Raw genomic sequence first — 21271 nt, 5'->3', positions numbered from 1 at the left:
ATTAACATTAACATTAAATAGTGTGTGCTATTTCTCTGGCCGCCACAAATTCCTATATTTCCTACCTAGAGTTCTATTATAACATTTTTTATAATAAAATATCAGGAAAAATTGATTAGGGTAATTTTTATAAAACATATGCGTCATTCAATTTCATATGTTGTCATAAGTACATACCACGTGTGGTAATAAACCTGCGACAGAAATAAATATTTTTATTATGAATTAATCTCTTTTTATACCTAAACCATGTGAAAAATATATAAAAATGTCAGATAATGACTTATCATATTAATTCTCACAATCAGTTTGATATATTAAGTCTCTATTTGATATTCTTTAGAAATAAATAGATTCTTAAGAAAAATGAAAGTTTTAATTTTATTGTAGATTTGTTGTATTCAATACTATTCACTTAAGTTTGCATCATTAATTTATTATTAATATTTTAATAAATAAATGTCTTACTCAAGATTTTTCAACTTTTGGCTATAAAAATTATTATAATGCTCCTTGGTCGGATTATAATAGATTTTTTCTAAATGAGAAAAATTTCATAGTGTCTTTATTTTGAATCATTATTCAATAAAATCAAATTACAAACAAAAAAAAGTTACAGAAATGTTATAACAGGACACATTGTATTAAAATTTAAAAATTATCAAATTACAAAATATAATTTTAAAAATTAGTTAGTAAAAAAAGAAAACTTTTTATATAAAAAATGTATAATTTATACTTTTAAATGTTTAATTAAAAAATTATATAAAAAATATTAAGAACAAAAAATATTTTATACATTTTCAGCTGACTTTATAAGATAACAACTTATGAATCAATTGTTAATAACGCAATCATTATAATTAGTGCTTTCCTAAAGGAGTAAATATTATTTCTTGTTTTTTATCTTTATTTTTTTTTTTTTTGTTATATTCAAATACCAAAGAGGATTAAAAACTAATACCTTTAAATGTAAATAAAAATTTTATACAATTAAGCCATGTTAATGTTAATTTCCTAATTTGCCTGTTATTTTACAGGTACGGACATTTAACATTTTAAGTAACCCTCGTATATGATGCTTCTCAAAGCGGAAATATGCAACCAACATTACACCTAGTGTTTTGCCACTAGTAGAACTCCTCCACAAAAGTCCCTAGGTGTGCCGGTGTTTGGTTGGGTGACGTGACAGCACAAAATGATTTCCGTAAAATAAAACCGGGTGATAAATTTAAAAACAAATAGAACAAATACTGAATCGGAAGTAAATTCGTTTTCCGTCTAAATTACTCCGGTTTTATGCGAATAAGTTAATACTTGTGTGTGATCGTTATTTTCATGTAGTCCGAGTAAATCCTGGTGGGTGTAATTTATAGATATATAGAAAAATGTTTGCGAAAAAGGCCGAAAAAACCGCTCCGCAGGTGGAAAACGCAGAAAAACAAGAAACTCTCTTGACTCTCTCTATTTTAACTTTAGCTGCAATTCTCTGTAAGTTTTTTCACTTAAAATGAATTGAATGAATGAAATAAATATTGGTTTTACAGCTTTTGCCACAAGATTGTTCTCTGTGTTAAGATTTGAGAGCGTTATCCATGAATTTGATCCGTATTTCAACTACAGAACCACCAAGTACCTTGCTGAACAAGGCTTCTATTCATTTCATAATTGGTTTGATGATAGAGCATGGTATCCACTTGGAAGAATTATCGGAGGTTAGTTTACAATAAATATGTTGATAAACAATAGGCAATTTAGATAATTGAAAATTGTTAAAATAATAGTATTGATAAGTTCCTAACTATCTACATAAAATTAACTGCTAGGTATAAATTTTAAAGGAACTTTATATTATTTAGTTTGTTACTTCTAAACAAGTTTTTAAACTTTTTTAAATGCAGTTTTATAGCATGTCTTATTTAGTCAAAAGCACTTGCATTATTATTGAAAATATTGCAATAGACAAGCTAAATTAAGTATTATTGAACGTTATAAATTTGACCTCTAAGTTCCCTGAAATTATAATCATTTGAAATTGTTTCTGTTGAATGTAAATTTAAATGAAATATTTCATTCTAAATATGTAATATTTTTAGGCACAATTTACCCTGGTCTTATGGTAACATCTGCCGCATTTTACCACCTTTGTTGGCTCTTAAACATTTCAATTGATATCAGAAATGTGTGCGTGTTTCTGGCCCCACTGTTTTCATCATTCACTACCATCATCACATACCTTCTAACGAAGGAAGTCAAAAACGAAGGTGCCGGTTTAGTGGCCGCGGCCATGGTTGCAATTGTACCTGGTTACATTAGCCGTTCCGTCGCTGGAAGTTACGACAACGAGGGTATTGCCATATTTTGTATGTTATTCACCTATTACACCTGGATTAAGGCTGTGAAGACTGGTACAATATTCTGGGGAACTTTGTCAGCTCTTGCTTACTTTTACATGGTTTGTGAAAGAGAACAAATTGCTGGGACAATATTATTTGTGGTTTTGTTGTAGGTTTCATCTTGGGGTGGTTATGTGTTTTTAATTAACTTGATTCCAATTCATGTACTAACTCTTATGGCAACTGGAAGATTTTCACACAGGATATATATTGCTTACAGCACCTTATACTGTGTGGGAACTATTTTGTCAATGCAAATATCATTTGTTGGGTTCCAACCAGTTCAAAGTTCTGAACACATGTTGGTAGGTTTTAATGATAACGTAAAAATTGTTGATACTAATATCAAATTTGTAGGCCTTGGGTGTCTTTGGATTATGTCAAATTGTAGCATTTGTGGACTATGTGAGAAGTAGAGTTTCTAAGGATGACTTTGAAACCCTCTATAATTTCCTAATGTACACAGTAGGAATTTTGGTTGTGTTGGTTGGTGGTGTATTGACTTTGTCAGGAAAAATTTCTCCATGGACTGGAAGATTTTACTCACTCCTGGATCCATCATATGCCAAGAACCACATTCCAATTATTGCCAGTGTTTCTGAGCATCAACCAACATCTTGGAGCTCATTTTATTTTGACTTGCAAATTCTAGTATTTCTCTTCCCCGCCGGACTCTACTTTTGCTTTAAGCAACTAACTGATTCTAACATTTTCATCATTTTGTACGGAGTTACCAGCATTTATTTCGCCGTAAGTAAATTTGTCTATTAAATGTAATTTAATATAATTTTGTTAACGTCTTAGGGCGTAATGGTAAGATTAATGCTCGTCCTTGCGCCTATAATGTGCATTTTGAGCGGCATTGCTGTTTCCCACCTCCTTTCCAAGTTCATGAAGAACGTCGACTCAGGATCCACTAAACCATCGGAATTAAAGAAAAACAAAAGACACGACTCAAACCCCGTTTTGCGCAAAGAGACGTCCTTTATTTTCGTCACCATTATAACAGTCCTGCTTATTTCCTATAGTTTCCATTGCACTTGGGTTACTTCTGAAGCTTACAGCTCACCTAGCATAGTATTGAGTGCCAGATCCCATGATGGTGGAAGGATTATCTTCGATGACTTCCGTGAAGCGTACTACTGGTTGAAGATGAATACACCAGAAGATGCCAGAATTATGTCCTGGTGGGATTACGGGTACCAAATCACTGCCATGGCAAATAGAACCATTTTAGTTGATAACAATACTTGGAACAACACGCATATTAGTCGCGTCGGTCAGGCTATGGCTAGTTCTGAAGAAAAGGCTTATGAAATCATGAGGGAGCTGGATGTGGATTATGTGTTGGTAATATTTGGAGGTTTGACTGGCTATTCCTCGGACGACATCAACAAGTTCTTATGGATGGTCAGAATAGGTAACTTATTACATGCGTAGTATTTATTTATTTATTTTGTTACAATTATTGCATAATTATTTAAGGTGGAAGCACTGATAGAGGAGCCCATATCAAAGAATGGGATTACTACTCCCCCAGTGGAGAATTCAGAGTAGACAAGGACGGCTCTCCAACGCTCCTAAACTGCCTCATGTATAAGATGTGTTATTATCGTTTTGGCAAAGTTTATACAGAAGGTTTGTTTATTAAATTAAGTAAATGAATGAAATGCAAATTTTATTGATAATATTTCAGGAGGTAAACCACCAGGCTATGACAGAGTTCGAGGAGCCGAAATCGGTAATAAAGATTTCGAATTGGATGTTTTGGAGGAAGCATACACAACTGAACATTGGCTTGTTAGAATCTACAAAGTCAAAGATCTGCCCAATAGAGGAGTGTGAACTCACATGATATTTTAACTATTTTTTGTATAAAATTTTCCATAAAATAAACATATAAAATATTAGTTGTTATTAGTTATTTAACTTTTGATACTGATTATCAATTCAGACAATTTTTATATTAGACTATTGACTACTAATGACTTTCTTGGATTGATAAAAATATATTAGCTTATAAATTTATAGTATGTCATGATGACGTATACGAAAGACTTTTTTAGTAAAATCTCCGTTAATATTAATTTCATATATAAGAAATACTTATACCAATCGAAAGATTTTATTTAATATTCAATTAAATTATGCTAAAACACGATGATGTTTTAAAATACACAAAACTAAATATAAAAAACGAACAAACTGGATAAAATTTGGGAAATTTACTAATGACCTCTTATAGGATGGTCCTTGGTATGCCAAAAATAAACTTTACAGCTCCAAAATTGGTGACATTACAAACATTTGTTAGACCATCAATATCAAAATTTTAATAACTCAAAAAATATTAGGTCTATGTATAGAACATGATAGTCATATTTTTAATTATGTGTAGAGTTTAAAAATCTAAAAATATATAGGATGTTCCACTGAAAATAATAAAGTTATTACTTCCGGAAATTTTGTTCAAAATAAATTAGATTAAGTGGTAATGTGTTTGAGGTTGATAAGTATGAATCTATCCAAACGTACGTCGCTATCTGACCACTTTACTTCTAATTTTCAGACGCTGTTGTCAGTTTGTGTTGTTAAATCGTATTTAGAGAAATTACAATTTATGTTTATATGATTTATTATATCATGCGTTTGTTGTAGAAAATGAAAACAATAAATACGGAATTAAAATTTATTGCTGTCCGATGCATTTAAGTATGGCATTGAAATGGTCCTCGTTTCGGAATGTATTTCTCCAAATAAATTCATGCATGTATGAAGGAAATAAATTTTCTGTAGTACCAAATTGGTGACGAAGTTTCCTTTTACATTGCATCCACATATTCTCAACATTTTGGGTAAGAACCATATTATTTTCAGGATTAACGAAGTTTTGCTGGTGGGTGATGACTTCATGCTGATATACCTCACTGCCAATCTGATTTATGTTGTTATAGACCCTCCAACCATCTAACACTATTATTGTGCCGGGCAAAATATGCCTGTTTAAATTATATCAATTAAAGTCTCAAAATATTTTATAAAAGAAAGAACTCAAACGAAGTTCTGCAAGCTTAAATTTCATAAAAAGCACATGCTTATCAAAATGTACCAACTAACCTTTCAATAATAGCTGTGTTTCCGCATTTGTGCCAGAAACTTCAACGAGGTAATATTTACCAGAGCCCCGCTCTATACCAACGAACACACACCATCCTGAAACCCAATATCCCCCCGATGTTACTTTCGGTGGAAAAACTTAGACTCATCTATTTCCATCTCTTTGGGCTCTTGAGCATCATCATCTCAGTCACCTAAAACCTGGGGATTGGCCTCTAAATGCTTCTCGCAAACTTCTCGACAGAAACTGCACCTGACTATTGTGTGCATACAACTATTGTGTGGCTTGATACTGTCGATATGTTTGCTTGCCTTTTAATATTTTTCAAAATATGGGGTATTTCAGTTGCCCAGCAATATACAATTCTAAGCATGTGAAGAAGTGTCAAATGGCATAATGCAAAAAAAGAATATTTTCTAATGGATAGAGCTTTTCTGCAGCCCTTGCAGGTCCAACGATATCTTGTCTAATCATTTCGTTTGGTAAATGTATTGCCATATTACAGGGAATACAGTTATTCGAGTTTCTTAACAAACCAGTCTAACCATCCACTGTATGGTATCTAGGATACTTTGGAATCCAAACATGCCTAAATTATAAATATTTATGTTGGCTTTATAATTTCAGCAGGGTCTACAATACCTGTGGAGGCTGGTCCTGGCATAGTAGGAAACAATACTAAAACTAAAAAAGGTCATTTTTATATTTAATAAAATTAATTATTTTTATAAAAATATATAAAATATTATTAGTTTGATAATTATTTAGATTCATGGCTCCAGGTATTTGCAGCCATAAAAAATCGAAAAATTAATTATTTCTTACAGAAAAAATAATTTTAAATTTGAAAAAATGGCGATTTTTGCTTAAAATGATTTTTTTTTATAATATATGCCTATTTTTTTCAATAAACATCAAAAATGGAATATTTAAAAAAAAGAAATAGGAACTTAATCTAACCTAACCTATTTTTTTCAGAAAGTTCATCAAAAATAGGATATCAAACAAAAATAACGTAATTTTTCTATTTTTTGTAAATTTTTGAAATTGTTTGAAAATATTATATATATTTTTGAGAACTTTCTGAAAAAAATAGGTTAGGTTTCTATTTTTTTTTTTTTTTTTTTTTTTGAAAATATTCCATTTTTGATAAACATCCTGAAGAAAATAGATATTCAATATAAAAAAAAATCATAAAAATTTCAAGGAAAAATCTTATAAATCAATATTACTTTTTTTTTAATTAAATTTTCTCTAAGAAATTTTAAATTTTTTGGTTGATCAAAACATACTCTTCGATGCGAATAAAATATTTTGAAAAAAAAAAATATGAAAAAATATTTAAATATAAAGCCAAAGATAAAAAAACTAGAAAATATCTTAAATATTATGTTACATATGACCTCCAATTTGAAAGGCATACTAACCTAAATAATAAATCTCAAAAATTTGTATAAAAAATATTGAAACTAAAATAAACTAGTTATAAAATTTGGTACTTTATTTGAGCAAAAAATAAATTTGTTTAATATTCAGGAACGAAGTAATGGTGCTGCAAATAAACATATAATAATAAATACATTTTATTATTATTTATTTTACTTACCAATAAATTTCAAAGAAAATGTATGTAAAAGTATAAATGCATACACAAAACGAGACACAGAACACAAGAGCGTAAAGAATAATAAGAAAATAATGCAATGAAATGTGAATGGCAACTCAGCATATGAAGCACACGTCGGTTGTCGATGTCGTACGTCTGGAATACGATACCATACAATGCTAAAATATTTAATTTGAATGCGTTATTTATGTATAGATATAGCGATGCTCTTAAATATCTTAAGTGTTTACAGTAAAACTTCATTTAATAATAATCTAAATTGCCTTTATATAATAGAATATTTAGCTTAGATTAAAAAATAATAAATTAAAAATTTCGTTTTAGGAAAAAGCAATAAACGTATCACTAGTGTAATGGTGGTTACAGAGTCAGCAATTCTCTTACATTCTAAAAATGAGATAGATCTTTAAATTAATTCCCTCTTCCCTCTTGAATTTATGTTTTGCAGTAAATTTAGACCACCTAATTGGTTCATTACAAATATGTATAATTAAACTGACTATTAATATATGTAGAAACTAAAGATAAACTTGGGTAATAAAACACATACTTAAGAAAAAATGTTTAATCTTGATCTTTACATCTTTGGTGGATACATTATGATCAATATATTTGACTTGAATATAAACCTAACTGTCTTTTCACTTTAGTTTTGTAATATACAAAAACTTTATTACATGGACAAAAACAGGAACAAGCATCCATGTGCAGAAAGTAATAAATATCTGGTATGGCATTAAAGTAATGTACTATAACTAGCCGTATTGACTAGAAACATTTGAAATGACCGTCTCTAATAATTATAATTTCTCAATCATAAATTTCCCATTGAAAAAATCGTACTTGTCTCAAGTGATGGTGCATCGTAACTTAAAAACTAAAACTGAGATTTTCCTGTCGTTGAAATCAACACCGCGACCACTAATTTGTTTTCCTGTGCGAATCCTCGCTGTAACTTCTCACCCTTCCCTTGACGGGACTGTTCTCCCTCGACGTGTATTCGGGGCTGAAGTACTTGTTCCACAGCACGCAGCAAATCACGCAGCCCAACGAGATGATGAATTGGATCACCAACCACGAGATTATATTTATTGCCTGCGTTCTCTCGAACAGTTCGCGTCCATGCTTGATGCAAATCAGGGCTTCTGCCACCATTATGCACACATATACCCAACACTGGGTACCGACCCTTTTGCACGTCGTGTCCGTAACGAATACGAAGTACTGCCTCACCGACGGGGCCACGATTATCCCTATCAGTCCCAAACGTACGGACACCAATGGGTGAGAGGCGGGCAACTCGAACACGTGCTTGAGGAAAAACGTATTCAACTCGGACGTCTGCCAAAAGAAAACCAACTGACAGAGAGCCAAGATCCTCATGTACGAGCACTTCGGATCGAGCCAGCGTACTGCCGTGAAACTTTCGGGCGTAAATTGAAGCACCGCCCTTTTGATCTTGCCCGAGGTCGAGTGTATGTCTTTGATGCTGACCCACTTGTATTCCCGCATCTCCAGAATCTGGCAGATCTTCAGGCCACACCAAATGCCCAGACCGTTACAGACCAGCACGTCCAAGACGAGCGCGTCCCACCAACACTCGATGAAGTTCGGCAACAGATGGGCGAAGAAGACTTCAGTGATCTCCCACATAACGCTTATCGCCCACAATATACCCATGTGCCTAATCAGTATCGCCTTGAAGAGCCAGCCGAGGAAGTGGCCGAGCGCGAATACGTCTACGTGCGCCCAAAGGCGTTCCACCGTTATATCCGAACAGTTGACGCCGTACTCCTTGTCCATATCGATGTGGAAGTTCCTCAACTGCGGATCGAACCAATACAATATCTCTTTGACCGTCTGGTAGTTCTGGAACAGAATGAAAAGACATCCGAGCAGATAGAGCACGCTCATCCCGAAGACGATCCGCCAGACAGCCGGATGCGGACGTGTGAATGGTCCATTCGGGAACGCCAGTACTGAGATGATGAGGAAGAAGAACGTGCAGCACACAATTCCCGCCCAGATGTTGTTCTCGACATTGTTTGTGTCCCTGAAATGGAGCAGGGTCTGTGAGAAGGCGTGCGCCACTGTTTCATTGCACATGTTATGGTTACATTGTCTGGGCGGTGGAGTTTGATTGACAAAAATTCGCCTACTGACATACTAGTAACCCACATTGCTCAATCAACTTTGACAGCTACTCTAATATCTATGAGGTGATTACTATTTAACATTTAATTAACAAACAAATGAAAAATTATTAAATCTTAAAAATCACGCCTATATTTTGCCAATATTTTGTTAGTTATATTATCATAGTTCATGACATTTACTATATCATTTAAGATAAACATTCTCATGTCCTATCTTTTACACAAACATGATTATATTTAATGCACTAATTAAAACCTTTCTAGGAAGTAACCATTACATTTTTATGATTGATCATAGATATTGTAGTAAACTTGTAAATATCAAGTAGTGACAAAGTTCACATGAAACCCTTTACATAAAAATATGAGAAAGTAGAAACTAATCTTTTGAAAACATGAAAAGCTATCTCACATCTTCCTTAAATTCATTAAAATAAAATTAGTATAGTTTTATTGAAAAATGATTGTCATAAATAATTGCAATTATGTAATATCTCAACAATTTGTTCAATGTTTAAAATAAAAACAAAGTCCTTGTTGTTTTGAACATTCTTGATTTGAAAAACTGTGTCACATCACATATCGAATGTCCACATGTCCACCCTGAAAAATAAGTCGAAACAATTAACAGGTTAGCAGCTTACCTAACAAAAGCAAAATAAATGACCACAGCAATGGATATGGCAAGCAGGGTGATCGTGTGGGGGTTGTAGAAAAACTGCAACGATATGTCGTCGACCGGTTTCTCGTTCACGGTGACGAAACTGTCGATTCTCTGTCTGGCTGTGTTAGTGGAAGCCTGTCTACTCATTGTTACTGCCTTGTTTGTTGTGAAAACTGGGATTGTCACACGATCAATGTTACTCACTACACGCTAACATGATGTGCTGTACTTCTCGAATTCGTGATGATTTAATCAATTTCTGAGCATGCTGAATGCTTTAAATTTTCGGTTATGCAGCTAGATGCTTTAGACACAATCAAAAAATCGATTTTGATTATTATTATATTATATTGTGCTAATGACTTTTTCGGCCCCTTCGATAACGTAAAACACTTAATATATTGCAATATTTATAATTTTTTACGACTGTGATTGTTATGTGAAATATACAGTCTTTACATATTATCCAGTACTAAATATGGAAACTAAAAAAAAATATTATTATTAATACAAGTATGTGAATATATGAGTAAATTTAATAGTAAAATATTTACAAAACTCTTATTTGTTTCTATTTTTCGTATTTTAATGTGCATATAAATTTTTCATTAGTATCCAAACTATAGTTTGTTGTAATCTTAAACACTATATTATTTGAGTTGGTATAGAGAAATATTAAGGGTTGGTACCAAAAATCACGTATATTTTCTATGAATCACCTTATAGAGTTACATACGTGTTTATAAAAAATAAAACAAATTATTTAAAATGTAAATCAGTGATGACCGTTTGTTTTTTCATTATTTTTGACGAAAATAAAAAATATCACAATTCAATTGAAAAATTGGAGTAGTTCGTCCTTCTCTTATTTCGTAGTTCTAATAACTCTTAATTACCGTTGTCGGAATTGTCAAATATTCTAGGTTAAGTACACAAATAATATAGTAAAATGTCATCAGTTTCGGTGTTTTGTTGTCTAAGAGGCTGTTTAGACGGCTTTAAGTTGAATGCCAATGCTCCACACCTGCCCAAAGAAAATCCCATTCAATTGGACACTTCTTTCATGGGTACCATATTTCCGTTGAAGAAAACTATACATATAATAATTGCGTTGTTACAGGCTACGAAGTTGTAATAGTAAAAGGGGGCCAAAGAGTATGTGGAGCTGGCGCAGCTCTTGGCAACGCGCCTCTAGTACAATCCAAAGCATATTTTGAAGTCAAGGTGCAACAGAGTGGGTCTTGGTCTGTAGGATTGGCCACTAGACAGACTGATCTCAGTTTAACACAAGGTAGAAGTGGTCATAATTGTATTTTTTTATTAAATGGAAATTTTAAGGTGGTATGGATGAGTTTTCATGGACTTTAGGTCATGATCATATTTTGAGGCACAACAAACAAGAACAGTATAAAATAAACATTTCAAATGGTGCTGTGGGTGAAATACAGAGCATACAGGAAGGTGACATTATTGGTGTTGCCTTTGATCACATACAGTTGAAGTTTTTTGTTAATGGTGTTGAAATTGATCATGCTATTACAAATGTTAAGGGAACTGTATACCCTGCTTTGTATGGTAATGTTCTAATTTAACAATATTTAATAAATTATTAATTACTAAAAGATGCTACTTTTTTAGTTGATGATGGTGCTATTTTGGATATCATATTGGAAAACTTCAATCATACACCTCCAGCAGGATTTGATAAAATTATGTTAGAACAATCATTGCTTTAATATTTATTTACACAAAATGATTTATTTATTTTTGTATGTGTTTACTATTAGGTAGTTTTAAGTACTACAATTATTGGACTGTATTAATTTGTTATTTATTCACAAAAAATAACTTGTACTGAATTAATGAACAAAACTAAAACTTATGTAATATGTATATGTAAGAAATATTCCACAATTATGTATAAATGTAAGATATGACTGTACATAAGTTAAGTATTTCCATCCATTGTGCATTTATTTTTTATTACATTTTATTAAAGCTTTCCTATAATCCTATAAAAGAATATTTATATCAATTAATTTTGAAATTATTGAAGATCTATTTAATATTTAACGCATATCATGTATTTCTCATAATAAAATCTCTTCACAACAATTTTAGTTTTAATGAAAATTCAGCTCAGTATTAAATTAAACACACAGTTATACATAAAACAGTTTTATTATTAAATTAAATAAACATGTTTAAACATGTTATCAATATGACAGTAAAACAAAATAATCAAATTTGGATTTGTTTCAGTCATAAATACATTGTAAATATTTTACAAAATTATAATTCCAGATCTATAAATCTAAGGCTATTTACAAACAAAATCGCATAATAAAGAAACGAATTATACAACCAATGGTATCAAACAGTCAACTGCAAACATGTTGATACTAACAAGTAAAGTAGTAAGTAAATACGAATATGAACTATTCGGAATCCTCATCATCAGAAATAACCTGAGCCCGATCGGTGTTCGGACTCTCTTTTAAAACACTCTTCTGAGAGGGACTGCTCGAATTTGTAGTAGTCAACGTGACGCTGCCGGACTTTATTTTCGTCAGGAGCGTTGGCGTTGTGATGATGGTCTTGCCTGACATCGAAATGGGCACTCCATTTGTTGCACGTAATTCGAAGTTTCCCGGCGACGCCTCCACTAACGTTAAGTGGTTGCCGTTTTGCTATTAACATTGTTCTAGTTAGTAAAAGAGTAAATGTCAGAATGATCATGCGACACTATCTAGCTAACAAAAAAAAAAATACGATACCTTAAAGTTTGTTTTTGAAGGCGTCCCTACTCGGTTCATGTACAATTTTGTTGGTTTACTTGTAATAATGCGCTGAAAGTAATAATCAGGTTGAAAAAAATTGGGGAGCAACACAATAACAGATTTCGAAATAAAGTAACACACCCAAAAATTCCCATTACTAAATGTTAATTTGTTAGGTTGATTCCTACCTTAGAAACACTCGTTAAAACACACTGGAATCATTTTACATCCATCCATCGTCCGAATACACCGAACAAACAATCAAAACAACAGCATGACAAAACATTTAAACAATGTGCGGATACACGAACACAATCTAAACCACCTACGCGATAAGATTACAGTAGACTCACAGCTGATTGTTGCTGAAGAGGACGTAACTCACCCCGACTGATTGATGTTTAGGCGGCGGATTCGCCGGCCTCAATACTATAGGTTGGGCGGGCGACCTGTTTTGCGACGATGAAGTGGTCGCCGCCGCTGTTGTTGCCGACGCCTGTTTCTGTTGAGAGCTGTTGCTGTTCTGCGTGCACTTTGTCATGTGTGACGGCCAGTGTTTGTCCTGACAGTTGAACGAGCAATAACTCGTGTTCCAACAACAATAAAACTGGGCCTCCTCTAAACAAACCGCACACCTAAACGAAATAATCAATTTAAATAAAATCCAGTCGAAAAAATTAAAAAATAAGTGTACCATTGTTTAGATTTTGCTTCGGCTACTCGCTTAATAGTTTCCAACTCGCACTCCGCTCTGGTCTGAGCGATGAGTCTCTCCCGTTCCTCGGCGATTCCTCGCTGGATGTCCTCCGTTATTACCGAGACGTTTTTCCTGATTTCCAGCATTTCTATTTCGTGTTTGTGTTTCAAATTCTCTATTTCCATTCTCAGACTCGTAATCCTAGCCTCCGGGCTGTTGTCGGCGCCCAAATTTTCAATAGTCTCAATGAGCAAACCTCGGAAATAGTCACCCAACTGAAACAACAAAAATGTTTATGTAACTATGTTTATAGGGTTTTCCATTTTTTTACCTTGTGAGCCACAGAATTGATTTTGGAAGTGACCCTTCCGGCGGAACTGGGTAGGCCCTCGTCGAAGTTGCAACTCAATGCGCCTGGCGGTCGCGGTTTCAGCTTTGGCGGAGGCCTGCACAGTAGATCGCTGACCGCTCGCGATACCTGTTCCGGCATGAAACAGTTCAGCGCGTTCATATCATTCGCGATGTCCTTCTGCGCCGAAGCGGTAGCAGGATCCGCGTTCGGCTCCTCCTCGGTGCCGATCACGTCCGACGACGGTGCGGAGGCTCCGCGCTTCTCCAACAAACTGGTCAGCAAGATGTTGCTGGGCGGAGGTGTCGCAGTGTCCGCATCCGCGTTCTGCTTTTGCGGCACTTTCGCTTGCAGGGTCACGACCGGAGTCGGCTCGGTGCTTGTCTTGGGCAGTTGGAACGTTGTGGTGGTCGATATGGGTAGTTGAATGGCAGCGTTCGACGCCGTTAGTGGCGGAGGCAACTGAAAATTAACCGTCATTAAAGATGTACGACAAAACGGCGAAATAAATTACCAGTGAGAACATGGGGGTGGAGGAGTTTGCGTATGTAATGGTTTGATTGGAAGGTATCAAAACAACGTCTTGAGAATGCGGCCCGAGGAAAACCATCCTCATGCCGTCTGTTTTGGACGGCACCGACGTACGAATCGGTTCGAGAGGCGGCACGAATAGTTGGGGCAGCGACACCGTCGTCATCGGTTGTTGTGGTTGCTTGGTGGGTTGCGATGAGCTCGGAGTTAGGGTGACAGCCATCGAAGTCGGCACTTTCGCCAGGGTGACGATAGGTTGACTGGGGGATGTCGTTTGAATAGCAGTTCCCGTGGATGATTTCGCTACCGTGCTGTTGGTCTTTTCCTGGAGTCGTTTATCTGGGGTGAAGGTTAAGACATCTCCGGGCTTTTTAATTTTGATGAAGTTGGGAGTGGGGAACGTCTTGCGAGCGCGTTCCTTCGTAGTCAATTTGGCAAAAGACTTTACTTGTATGTCGGATGCGTCGCTCTTTCTGAAAATTCATAAACTGTTAATCATTTTGTTACAAAGAGATTTTTAAATAAATACCTTGAATTATGTGACTTTTTCTTTTCCTTATGTGGTTTTTCTTTAATTTCACCATCATCATTATTCTGATGGACATTGTTAACTTCTTTGTCTTTGTCCTTGTCTTTTGCTTTAACCTTGTTAGCCTTTTCTTCAGTCTTGGATCTCGTTCTGATTTCGTTACTCTTACTGTTTGTCTTCACCGCATCATTGGACCTTTCCGAAATGTTCAAAGCGGATAAATACTTGCGTTTCTTCTCCATATACTCGGCATCTCCTTCCTCGGAACTGTCTGGTTCGCTCTTGATTTCGATGTCTTCGGGTGTCGTTTCGGCATTCTCCTTATCCGAATTCTCTTTCGGTTTGTCCGTCAGTTTGTGCAGATCTTCGACGCACAAAATCTTAATCGGTTTCGCTTTAGTCTCTTCCCGACTTTCACTCGCCTTGCGTTTTCTGGTGATGGTCACTTCCGATGAGTTCACTGACGGAGGGGGTTCGATAACTTCCGTGGTTACAGTTTCACCGGCTTCGTTATTCACTTCCATGGAACTAGAATTAACGGTCTCTTCATTCTCGACGTGTGAAGAAATTGTTTCTTCTGAGTTAGGAGTTTTTGGCGGGTCCTCGGTAGGTTCGTGTTGTACTTTTAAAGGGGATTGTTCTCTGCTTTTGCTTCTGCGCTTCTCTTTTTCTTCTCGGCTTAATTGTTTCTCCCCTTTTGATAATTTCCTACCGAGGCCCGTCAAACCAGCTAGTTTGATCTTGATCTTGGTAGGTCGGTCTTCGTCATCAATTTTCATCCATTCTACTCTAGGATTTTTGGGGTACTTCATTTTGTCGTCTTCTGGTGGTTTCTCGTCTGTATTTGTATCATCAGTTTCGTTCGAGTCTTGTTTCGCTTCTTCGGTTCCTACGTCAGCTGTTGTGGTATCGTCAGTCTCCTTGTCATTCACTTTGTCACCGTCTGATAAACGTTTAATTAGTTTATCGGTGATTTTAAGCTTCTTCTTGGGGCTAAGCGGCAGAGATTCTTCGTCCGCCTCGATGTTTTGTTTGGATACTTCAGATGTCCGGTTTATTTTTATATCAATCTCACTGTTACGACGTCGTTGAGTTCCTGGCTTGTCATCGTCGCTAGACGAACGTTTGACACTAACGTCAGATGATCTTCTACGTATTACAAGTGATTTTTCTGTAAGTAAATTTTTATTGTAAACGTTTTAGTAAAATCTTGTATTCACAAATAATTAAAAGTTTTTCAATAAAATTTCTCATTTTTTAAGCAATAAACCGAATTCCTGCTTATTTTAATATAATACAAATGGATCACAATCATGTAACAATGAACAAAATCTAATTTCTGATTAATGACATTAGCTGAAACCAACGAAATAATTAAAATGTCAAAGTATCAACCAACCGTCAATAAGGTAATTGACATTACTCTCTTCTATAATAACATGGAACAGAAACAATCCTAATTAATAAAATCAATTGGAATCAACCAACATGCTTCTAAAATGAAACTAAATGTGTTGAAATAAGAACGGCATGATTAACATAAAACATACCTGTTGTGTCACGAGCGGCGACGTTGCCTGATGTAGGAGTCTCGTCGTCGCTCTCGTCCATCAACATGGGGCGCATGTGCCTGCTCACTTCCTCCGATCGGCTCTCATCGTCCGTGCCGTACCCCACAATCGAGGTGTCGCCACCGGCACTCCGTTCCGACGGTGGCTCGTTCGACCCGACTGCTGAGATGTTGACGTCCGCGACGTACGGACCTTCCGAGCGCATGCCCCGAATCACCTCCTTGTAATCGATCGCCGGGTCGTAGTTGGGCAGCAGCTGGCGCAGCTGGCGCATCTCATCGTCCGGGTCCAATGGCGTTTTGAACGGCGCGAGTGACACTTCACCAAACACCGCTTTTAGGTTACTTACGTAGATGTCCAACTCCTGTCAAAAGGAAATGTCATATCGATTTTCTTTGGTTATGATTATCCAAAATAAATTTGTTGAGGTTAAAAAAAAGGCCTTGAAATTGAAATTAGTAAATCTAAATAAAATTAATAATGAATTGTGGGTTAAAATAAATATTACGTTCAAAACATCGCAAGTCACAGAAATTACTAAAAATCATGCAACAACCAACATAAAATTTCAATTCATAACTGAAAAACAGTTACCTTGGTGCACTGGTCGATGTCGTAGCGTTTCTGCTTGTAGCTGTTAGGGTCCTTCAGCGAGTACAAATAGCAATCCTTATACGAGACCCAAGCTTTATCGTGAGCACCAAAAAACCTAACGTCCACCAATCCGGCATTATTTGAGCACATCAATTTCGCCGGCCAATAAGGGAATCCTGCAACAATACACTTTCGAAATCTTTCTTCTTCCCTCGCTGTTATCCTTACCTTTAAGTTTGGCCCAGAGTAAAAGATGCGGTTTGGGACACGCCTCCACAAACCACGTGTCTTTTTTTGTGTTCGCGTTGAGATAGCACGAGGGACAGTTCTCGATTTCTGCCATCTCCTGCTTGCATATCTTGAGGATTGTTTTCGCAACCGACGTCAGTTTCGATTGATCTAGGGCGCGCCAACCTTTACACTTAGGTTAATCCAATGAACATCAAGGCAATATATACTTACACGAATTAAAAATGACGCAGTTATGCAGGATCCATTTGGCATCCGCCTCGAAAGCCTGCGTGCTGCCGTAGATGTTCTGCTGGATGTTCTTTTCGAGCGTGGTCAGATCCATGGGCTGAATGATGTACCGCTTGTAGTCCGGGAAGTCGTTCTCATTGACGGCGTGCAAAAAGGGTTCCGACTGAACGTAAAATAAGTGTTAGACAATTTTTCTTATTAATATTATGGAAATCATTTTACCCCTCCACATTGGATCATTCTTTTGGCAGCGTACTTCAGCAGGCTACACAGATGCTCCAGGTCCATGCCTCGCATAGCTTCTGACCTGCAATCATCACTGTTGTTTTGTTAAGAGTTTTCTTAACTTTTGAACAAAGCGATTTTGCGTTTTCTTTATTGACAACGTTATACATAGACGCCAGCACAAAAACTGCGGTGTTTAAGGACAAAAACGTGACAATGTTTACAGATAAAACAGTATAAAAAAAATAAACAATTATTTCAAAGGCCAAACAATGTACATAACATGCAACATTAAAACAGTTCAGACTTTTTGAAAAACAAAAATAATTCAATAAAGAAAACAAACAATCAAAGAACAAAAAAATATAAGCATGTAAGAGTTTCACCTGGTCTGAGTGCTTTCTGCCTTGAGAATGGCCACACATTCTGGACAGGGCCAGTGCTCAGTATCAGTTATGGTCTGTTTAAGACATTTCTGATGGTATGACCTGGGACATGTTTCACAAGCAATGTTGACATCATCTTTGTGACACCTCCAGCAGAATATGTCCTTGTTCTCCTGTGAACACAAACAAATCATAAAATACAGATAAGAAAGATGAATTGACACAATTTACTTTAAACATGATAAATCCTGCACTGAGAGATTTCCTGTTCTTTTTGGGAACGTCATCTGTGGCGCCACCTGTAGAAGGCTCGCCGATACTATCTCTTTTCCGTTTCATTGGGGTGACCACTGGGGCTGTCTCTGCTGTAGTTGGTCCCACATCCAACTCGCTTTCCGCCGTCACCGGATACGAACCTTCACGCGACGACTTCTTGCTTTTCGGACTATCGAATATGTCCTTGTATTTGGTGTTTTCGGTCGTTTTTCGTTTGTGCGATATGTTGGTGTTGAGATTTGCCTCCTTGGACAGTGCCAGCAGCATTTTCAGTTCACGTTTCGACCTCCGCGAGTTGTCGGCGTTATCATCCAGATTAAAGTCGCTAATGTCGGCGTTGCTTTCCGTGTCATTTGTGGAAGTGGTGTCGGGAATCGATTTGGAATCCTCCTGTGTCTCTTGTTGTCTCTCCTGGGACTCCACCGGTTGGTCAGGCTCTGTTTCTGGAACGTTTTCCTCCTCATCCTCCTCCTCCTCCTCCTCCTCCTCTTCCTCTTCTTCATCTATTTCCTCTTCGACATAGTTCTCGACCGCTTCAGGCTCTACCTCTTGTTCCTCAGTCGTTGGCGCAGGTTCTTGTTGCACTTCTGGTTCCTCCTCAGGCAATGTAGTCGGATCTGGAAGTGCAACGCCGTCTTCCTCCGACATTTTAGTCCGCTTACCAAGTCCGTCGACGGTGTAATGGTCAGTTAAAACAATAATTCAATGGCATTTGTGTTAGTTTGGCAGCCAGCTTTCTAGATTCGGTTTACAACGATAATTGTACAGCATAACCTGCAATAGAACTCCGCAAATACAGTTCGCAGCATAAAAAAGACACCGGTCACATTTTAAAATGGCACCAACCAATAATAGACACTCAAAACAATATAAAACTACCACGATATCACAGTAAAAATCGCAAAACAGTGTAGAATATTAATTCACGTCGGCTCACTCTGCGGATGGGAGACAGATGGCGGGGCTGTCGGGCTTCCATTTCTGATTCGGTAATTGTCGGCTGAAGGCGCTCCGAGCGAAGAAAAGGGCGACCTCCCATTGGAGTAGAGGGAGACGCGCGCCTTTTGTTAGGCAACCAGGTCTACTGCACAGGTGAAGTGGCTGGTTACGATCGACTACTATCATATACATATGCTGATATTGACTAATTAAAATAATTGTTGAGTTATATAATCACAAAAATATGAATATAATAAATTTAAATAGTATTTCAATTTAAATTAAATCAAATAACATGATCATAAAAATTAATTAAGTTAATTGATGTCCTTAATTTGATGACACAGATAAAAATATAACTGTACCAATTAACATTGATTATGAATTTAAAATATTTTAACCTATAGCTGTAAATATAATTTACCATTAGGACAAATACTAATATCTCATCTTTCATGCAAAAAACAAAATCGATAAACTGTTTAAAACCAAGGAGAAAGTGAACGAACACTTGATCCACGCACAGACTCCTTTTTTACATAATAAACTGTTCATATTCACATAAGTATTACGTCACACGTCCGAATATGGACACATTTGGTTCGGGGAAAGTGTTTCAAATTTTGGCCGACTTCCTCTCCGGTGTGTCTGGCCGGTTTTTTGAATAGTGCATAAGAAATAGTTTTAAGATCAAGAGTTTTTCATTGAGAACAGATGTTTTCCATTGACCTGTATTTGATGGTTTAGGAAAATGACGTGAAACGCGAAAATATGTAGGTGAAGACGAACAGCGTGGGATTTTTGCATTGAAACCTGTTTTTCAATTTAATGAGATGTGGAATATTTACAAAAATTACTCGTTTAAAACTTGAAAAGTTTCTTACCGACATACTTTGCATTTCGACATATTAGTTTCAAGTTTTCATGTTTCTACAAATATAATTGGTCGTTATTCATTTGTTGGTCACTATTGCAACAAATTAAACTATTCGGAACAAATGCAAAGCAAGGCGCTGTAGGGTAGCTAAGGTAAACAAAAAATGTCCACAAATAAATTCAAAGTTAGTTTTTAAGACATGTCTGAAAGGAAAGAGAGTAAATGGGCAAACTCAGTTTGGACTAATTACGCACTGAACATTGGATTACATCCATTTGATTATGCTAAAGTATTAATCCAACTGGGATATGAACCAATTCCTCCACGACCAGCTAGAGATTTTTTCGGTAAACCCGCTTTAAAACTTCCCAACATTTTCCAATATGTGAACTACATCAGGCGTATCGACGGAATAGTCGGTTGCTATAGAGGCCTGGCGCCGAAACTGTGCGGGAATTTATTGAGCATGGCGGTCACTCAGAAGATGATGGACTTAATGCCGCCGGATGATGAGAAGGAAGACGAGACGGAGGAGGACAGACTGGGAAAGTTCATCAAGACGATGAACTGCGAATTGGTATGTCGTGCGGCTGGTGTGATTGTAAGCCAGCCGTTTTGCGTCATATCGGTCAGAATTATGGCTCAGTTCGTCGGCAGAGAGACCAAATACGACGGTATCTTAGAATCCATCCATGAAATTTACAAGCAACAAGGTCTTGTTGGATTCTTTTCCGGTTTGATGCCCAGGTTGCTAGGCGATGTGGTCTTTGTGATACTTGAGAACACACTAACGTACCTCCTGACCTCTTTTGTGTTGAAGCAGAAGGAGTTGCAGACTTATATGCCTCCGGCGACATCTTTTTTGGCCACATCTGTAACGTATCCGTTTCAGGTAGTGACAAATTGCATGATCGTCAATGGTTCCGGATTAGTGGCCGGTTCTACAAAGTTAATGCCACATTACGGCACATGGATGGAATGCTGGAAGGATTTGGCACAGAAAAATCAACTTAAACGCGGCTCCAGCTTTTTGATCAGATACTACGCTGGACAAACTATTAGTGCCAAGGAGTAAT

General features: G+C 36.3%; 5 protein-coding genes across 7 annotated transcripts; 3 read left to right on the top strand and 2 right to left on the bottom strand.

The window, feature by feature from the left end:
* Positions 1-1176: 1176 nt before the first annotated feature.
* LOC109603298 (dolichyl-diphosphooligosaccharide--protein glycosyltransferase subunit STT3A) lies at positions 1177-4306 on the top strand. The gene is made up of 8 exons (XM_020019780.1): positions 1177-1491; positions 1548-1715; positions 2097-2455; positions 2510-2701; positions 2754-3146; positions 3201-3816; positions 3882-4034; positions 4093-4306. The coding sequence occupies exons 1-8, from the start codon at positions 1389-1391 to the stop codon at positions 4239-4241; spliced, it is 2133 nt and encodes a 710-aa protein (XP_019875339.1). The 5' UTR covers positions 1177-1388; the 3' UTR covers positions 4242-4306.
* A 3385-nt stretch (positions 4307-7691) lies between these two features.
* LOC109603299 (phosphatidylserine synthase) lies at positions 7692-10338 on the bottom strand. Its single transcript, XM_020019782.2, has 2 exons — positions 9942-10338; positions 7692-9194 (listed from the first exon to the last, which is right to left on the bottom strand). The coding sequence occupies exons 1-2, from the start codon at positions 10106-10108 to the stop codon at positions 8063-8065; spliced, it is 1299 nt and encodes a 432-aa protein (XP_019875341.1). The 5' UTR covers positions 10109-10338; the 3' UTR covers positions 7692-8062.
* A 399-nt stretch (positions 10339-10737) lies between these two features.
* Positions 10738-12076, top strand: LOC109607402 (SPRY domain-containing protein 7). The gene is made up of 4 exons (XM_020023889.2): positions 10738-11028; positions 11082-11252; positions 11300-11536; positions 11600-12076. Exons 1-4 carry the CDS (start codon positions 10911-10913, stop codon positions 11695-11697), a joined length of 624 nt encoding a protein of 207 aa, XP_019879448.1. The 5' UTR covers positions 10738-10910; the 3' UTR covers positions 11698-12076.
* A 47-nt stretch (positions 12077-12123) lies between these two features.
* On the bottom strand, positions 12124-19462 carry LOC109607403 (protein kinase C-binding protein 1). Of its 3 annotated transcripts, none has more exons than XM_049966533.1 (14): positions 18335-19462; positions 18104-18276; positions 17715-17811; positions 17475-17655; positions 17241-17426; positions 17013-17188; positions 16398-16782; positions 14848-16018; positions 14302-14791; positions 13770-14249; positions 13436-13713; positions 13127-13376; positions 12739-12810; positions 12124-12651 (listed from the first exon to the last, which is right to left on the bottom strand). In XM_049966533.1, the coding sequence occupies exons 1-14, from the start codon at positions 19025-19027 to the stop codon at positions 12400-12402; spliced, it is 4884 nt and encodes a 1627-aa protein (XP_049822490.1). In that variant the 5' UTR covers positions 19028-19462; the 3' UTR covers positions 12124-12399. The 3 variants fall into 3 exon arrangements, with proteins under 3 accessions (XP_049822490.1, XP_049822491.1, XP_019879449.2); XM_049966534.1 differs by having other exon boundaries at positions 17241-17411; XM_020023890.2 differs by having other exon boundaries at positions 17715-17799.
* A 932-nt stretch (positions 19463-20394) lies between these two features.
* LOC109603297 (mitochondrial carrier homolog 2-like) lies at positions 20395-21270 on the top strand. The gene has a single exon (XM_049966758.1). The coding sequence runs from the start codon at positions 20395-20397 to the stop codon at positions 21268-21270; it is 876 nt and encodes a 291-aa protein (XP_049822715.1).
* Position 21271: the final 1 nt, after the last annotated feature.

Source organism: Aethina tumida, chromosome 4 (genome assembly GCF_024364675.1).
Source record: "Aethina tumida isolate Nest 87 chromosome 4, icAetTumi1.1, whole genome shotgun sequence".
NCBI classification, from domain to species: domain Eukaryota; kingdom Metazoa; phylum Arthropoda; class Insecta; order Coleoptera; family Nitidulidae; genus Aethina; species Aethina tumida.
This window is presented reverse-complemented; position numbering and strand designations above follow the sequence as displayed.

Bases quoted from the DNA above. Each gene is read 5' to 3' on its own strand.
- LOC109603298 (XM_020019780.1), top strand. From the start codon at position 1,389: ATGTTTGCGAAAAAGGCCGAAAAAACCGCTCCGCAGGTGGAAAACGCA. The intron at 2,456-2,509 runs GTTTGTGAAAGA...GTTTTGTTGTAG, and splicing joins CTCTTGCTTACTTTTACATG to GTTTCATCTTGGGGTGGTTA. The intron at 2,702-2,753 runs GTAGGTTTTAAT...TCAAATTTGTAG, and splicing joins AAAGTTCTGAACACATGTTG to GCCTTGGGTGTCTTTGGATT.
- LOC109603299 (XM_020019782.2), bottom strand. From the start codon at position 10,108: ATGAGTAGACAGGCTTCCACTAACACAGCCAGACAGAGAATCGACAGT. The intron at 9,195-9,941 runs GTAAGCTGCTAA...GCTCCATTTCAG, and splicing joins ATTTATTTTGCTTTTGTTAG to GGACACAAACAATGTCGAGA.
- LOC109607402 (XM_020023889.2), top strand. From the start codon at position 10,911: ATGTCATCAGTTTCGGTGTTTTGTTGTCTAAGAGGCTGTTTAGACGGC. The intron at 11,029-11,081 runs GTACCATATTTC...GCGTTGTTACAG, and splicing joins ATTGGACACTTCTTTCATGG to GCTACGAAGTTGTAATAGTA. The intron at 11,537-11,599 runs GTAATGTTCTAA...CTACTTTTTTAG, and splicing joins TGTATACCCTGCTTTGTATG to TTGATGATGGTGCTATTTTG.
- LOC109607403 (XM_049966533.1), bottom strand. From the start codon at position 19,027: ATGTCGGAGGAAGACGGCGTTGCACTTCCAGATCCGACTACATTGCCT. The intron at 18,277-18,334 runs GTAAATTGTGTC...TTGTGTTCACAG, and splicing joins CAGGATTTATCATGTTTAAA to GAGAACAAGGACATATTCTG. The intron at 17,812-18,103 runs GTGAAACTCTTA...ACAAAACAACAG, and splicing joins GCAGAAAGCACTCAGACCAG to TGATGATTGCAGGTCAGAAG.
- LOC109603297 (XM_049966758.1), top strand. From the start codon at position 20,395: ATGTCTGAAAGGAAAGAGAGTAAATGGGCAAACTCAGTTTGGACTAAT.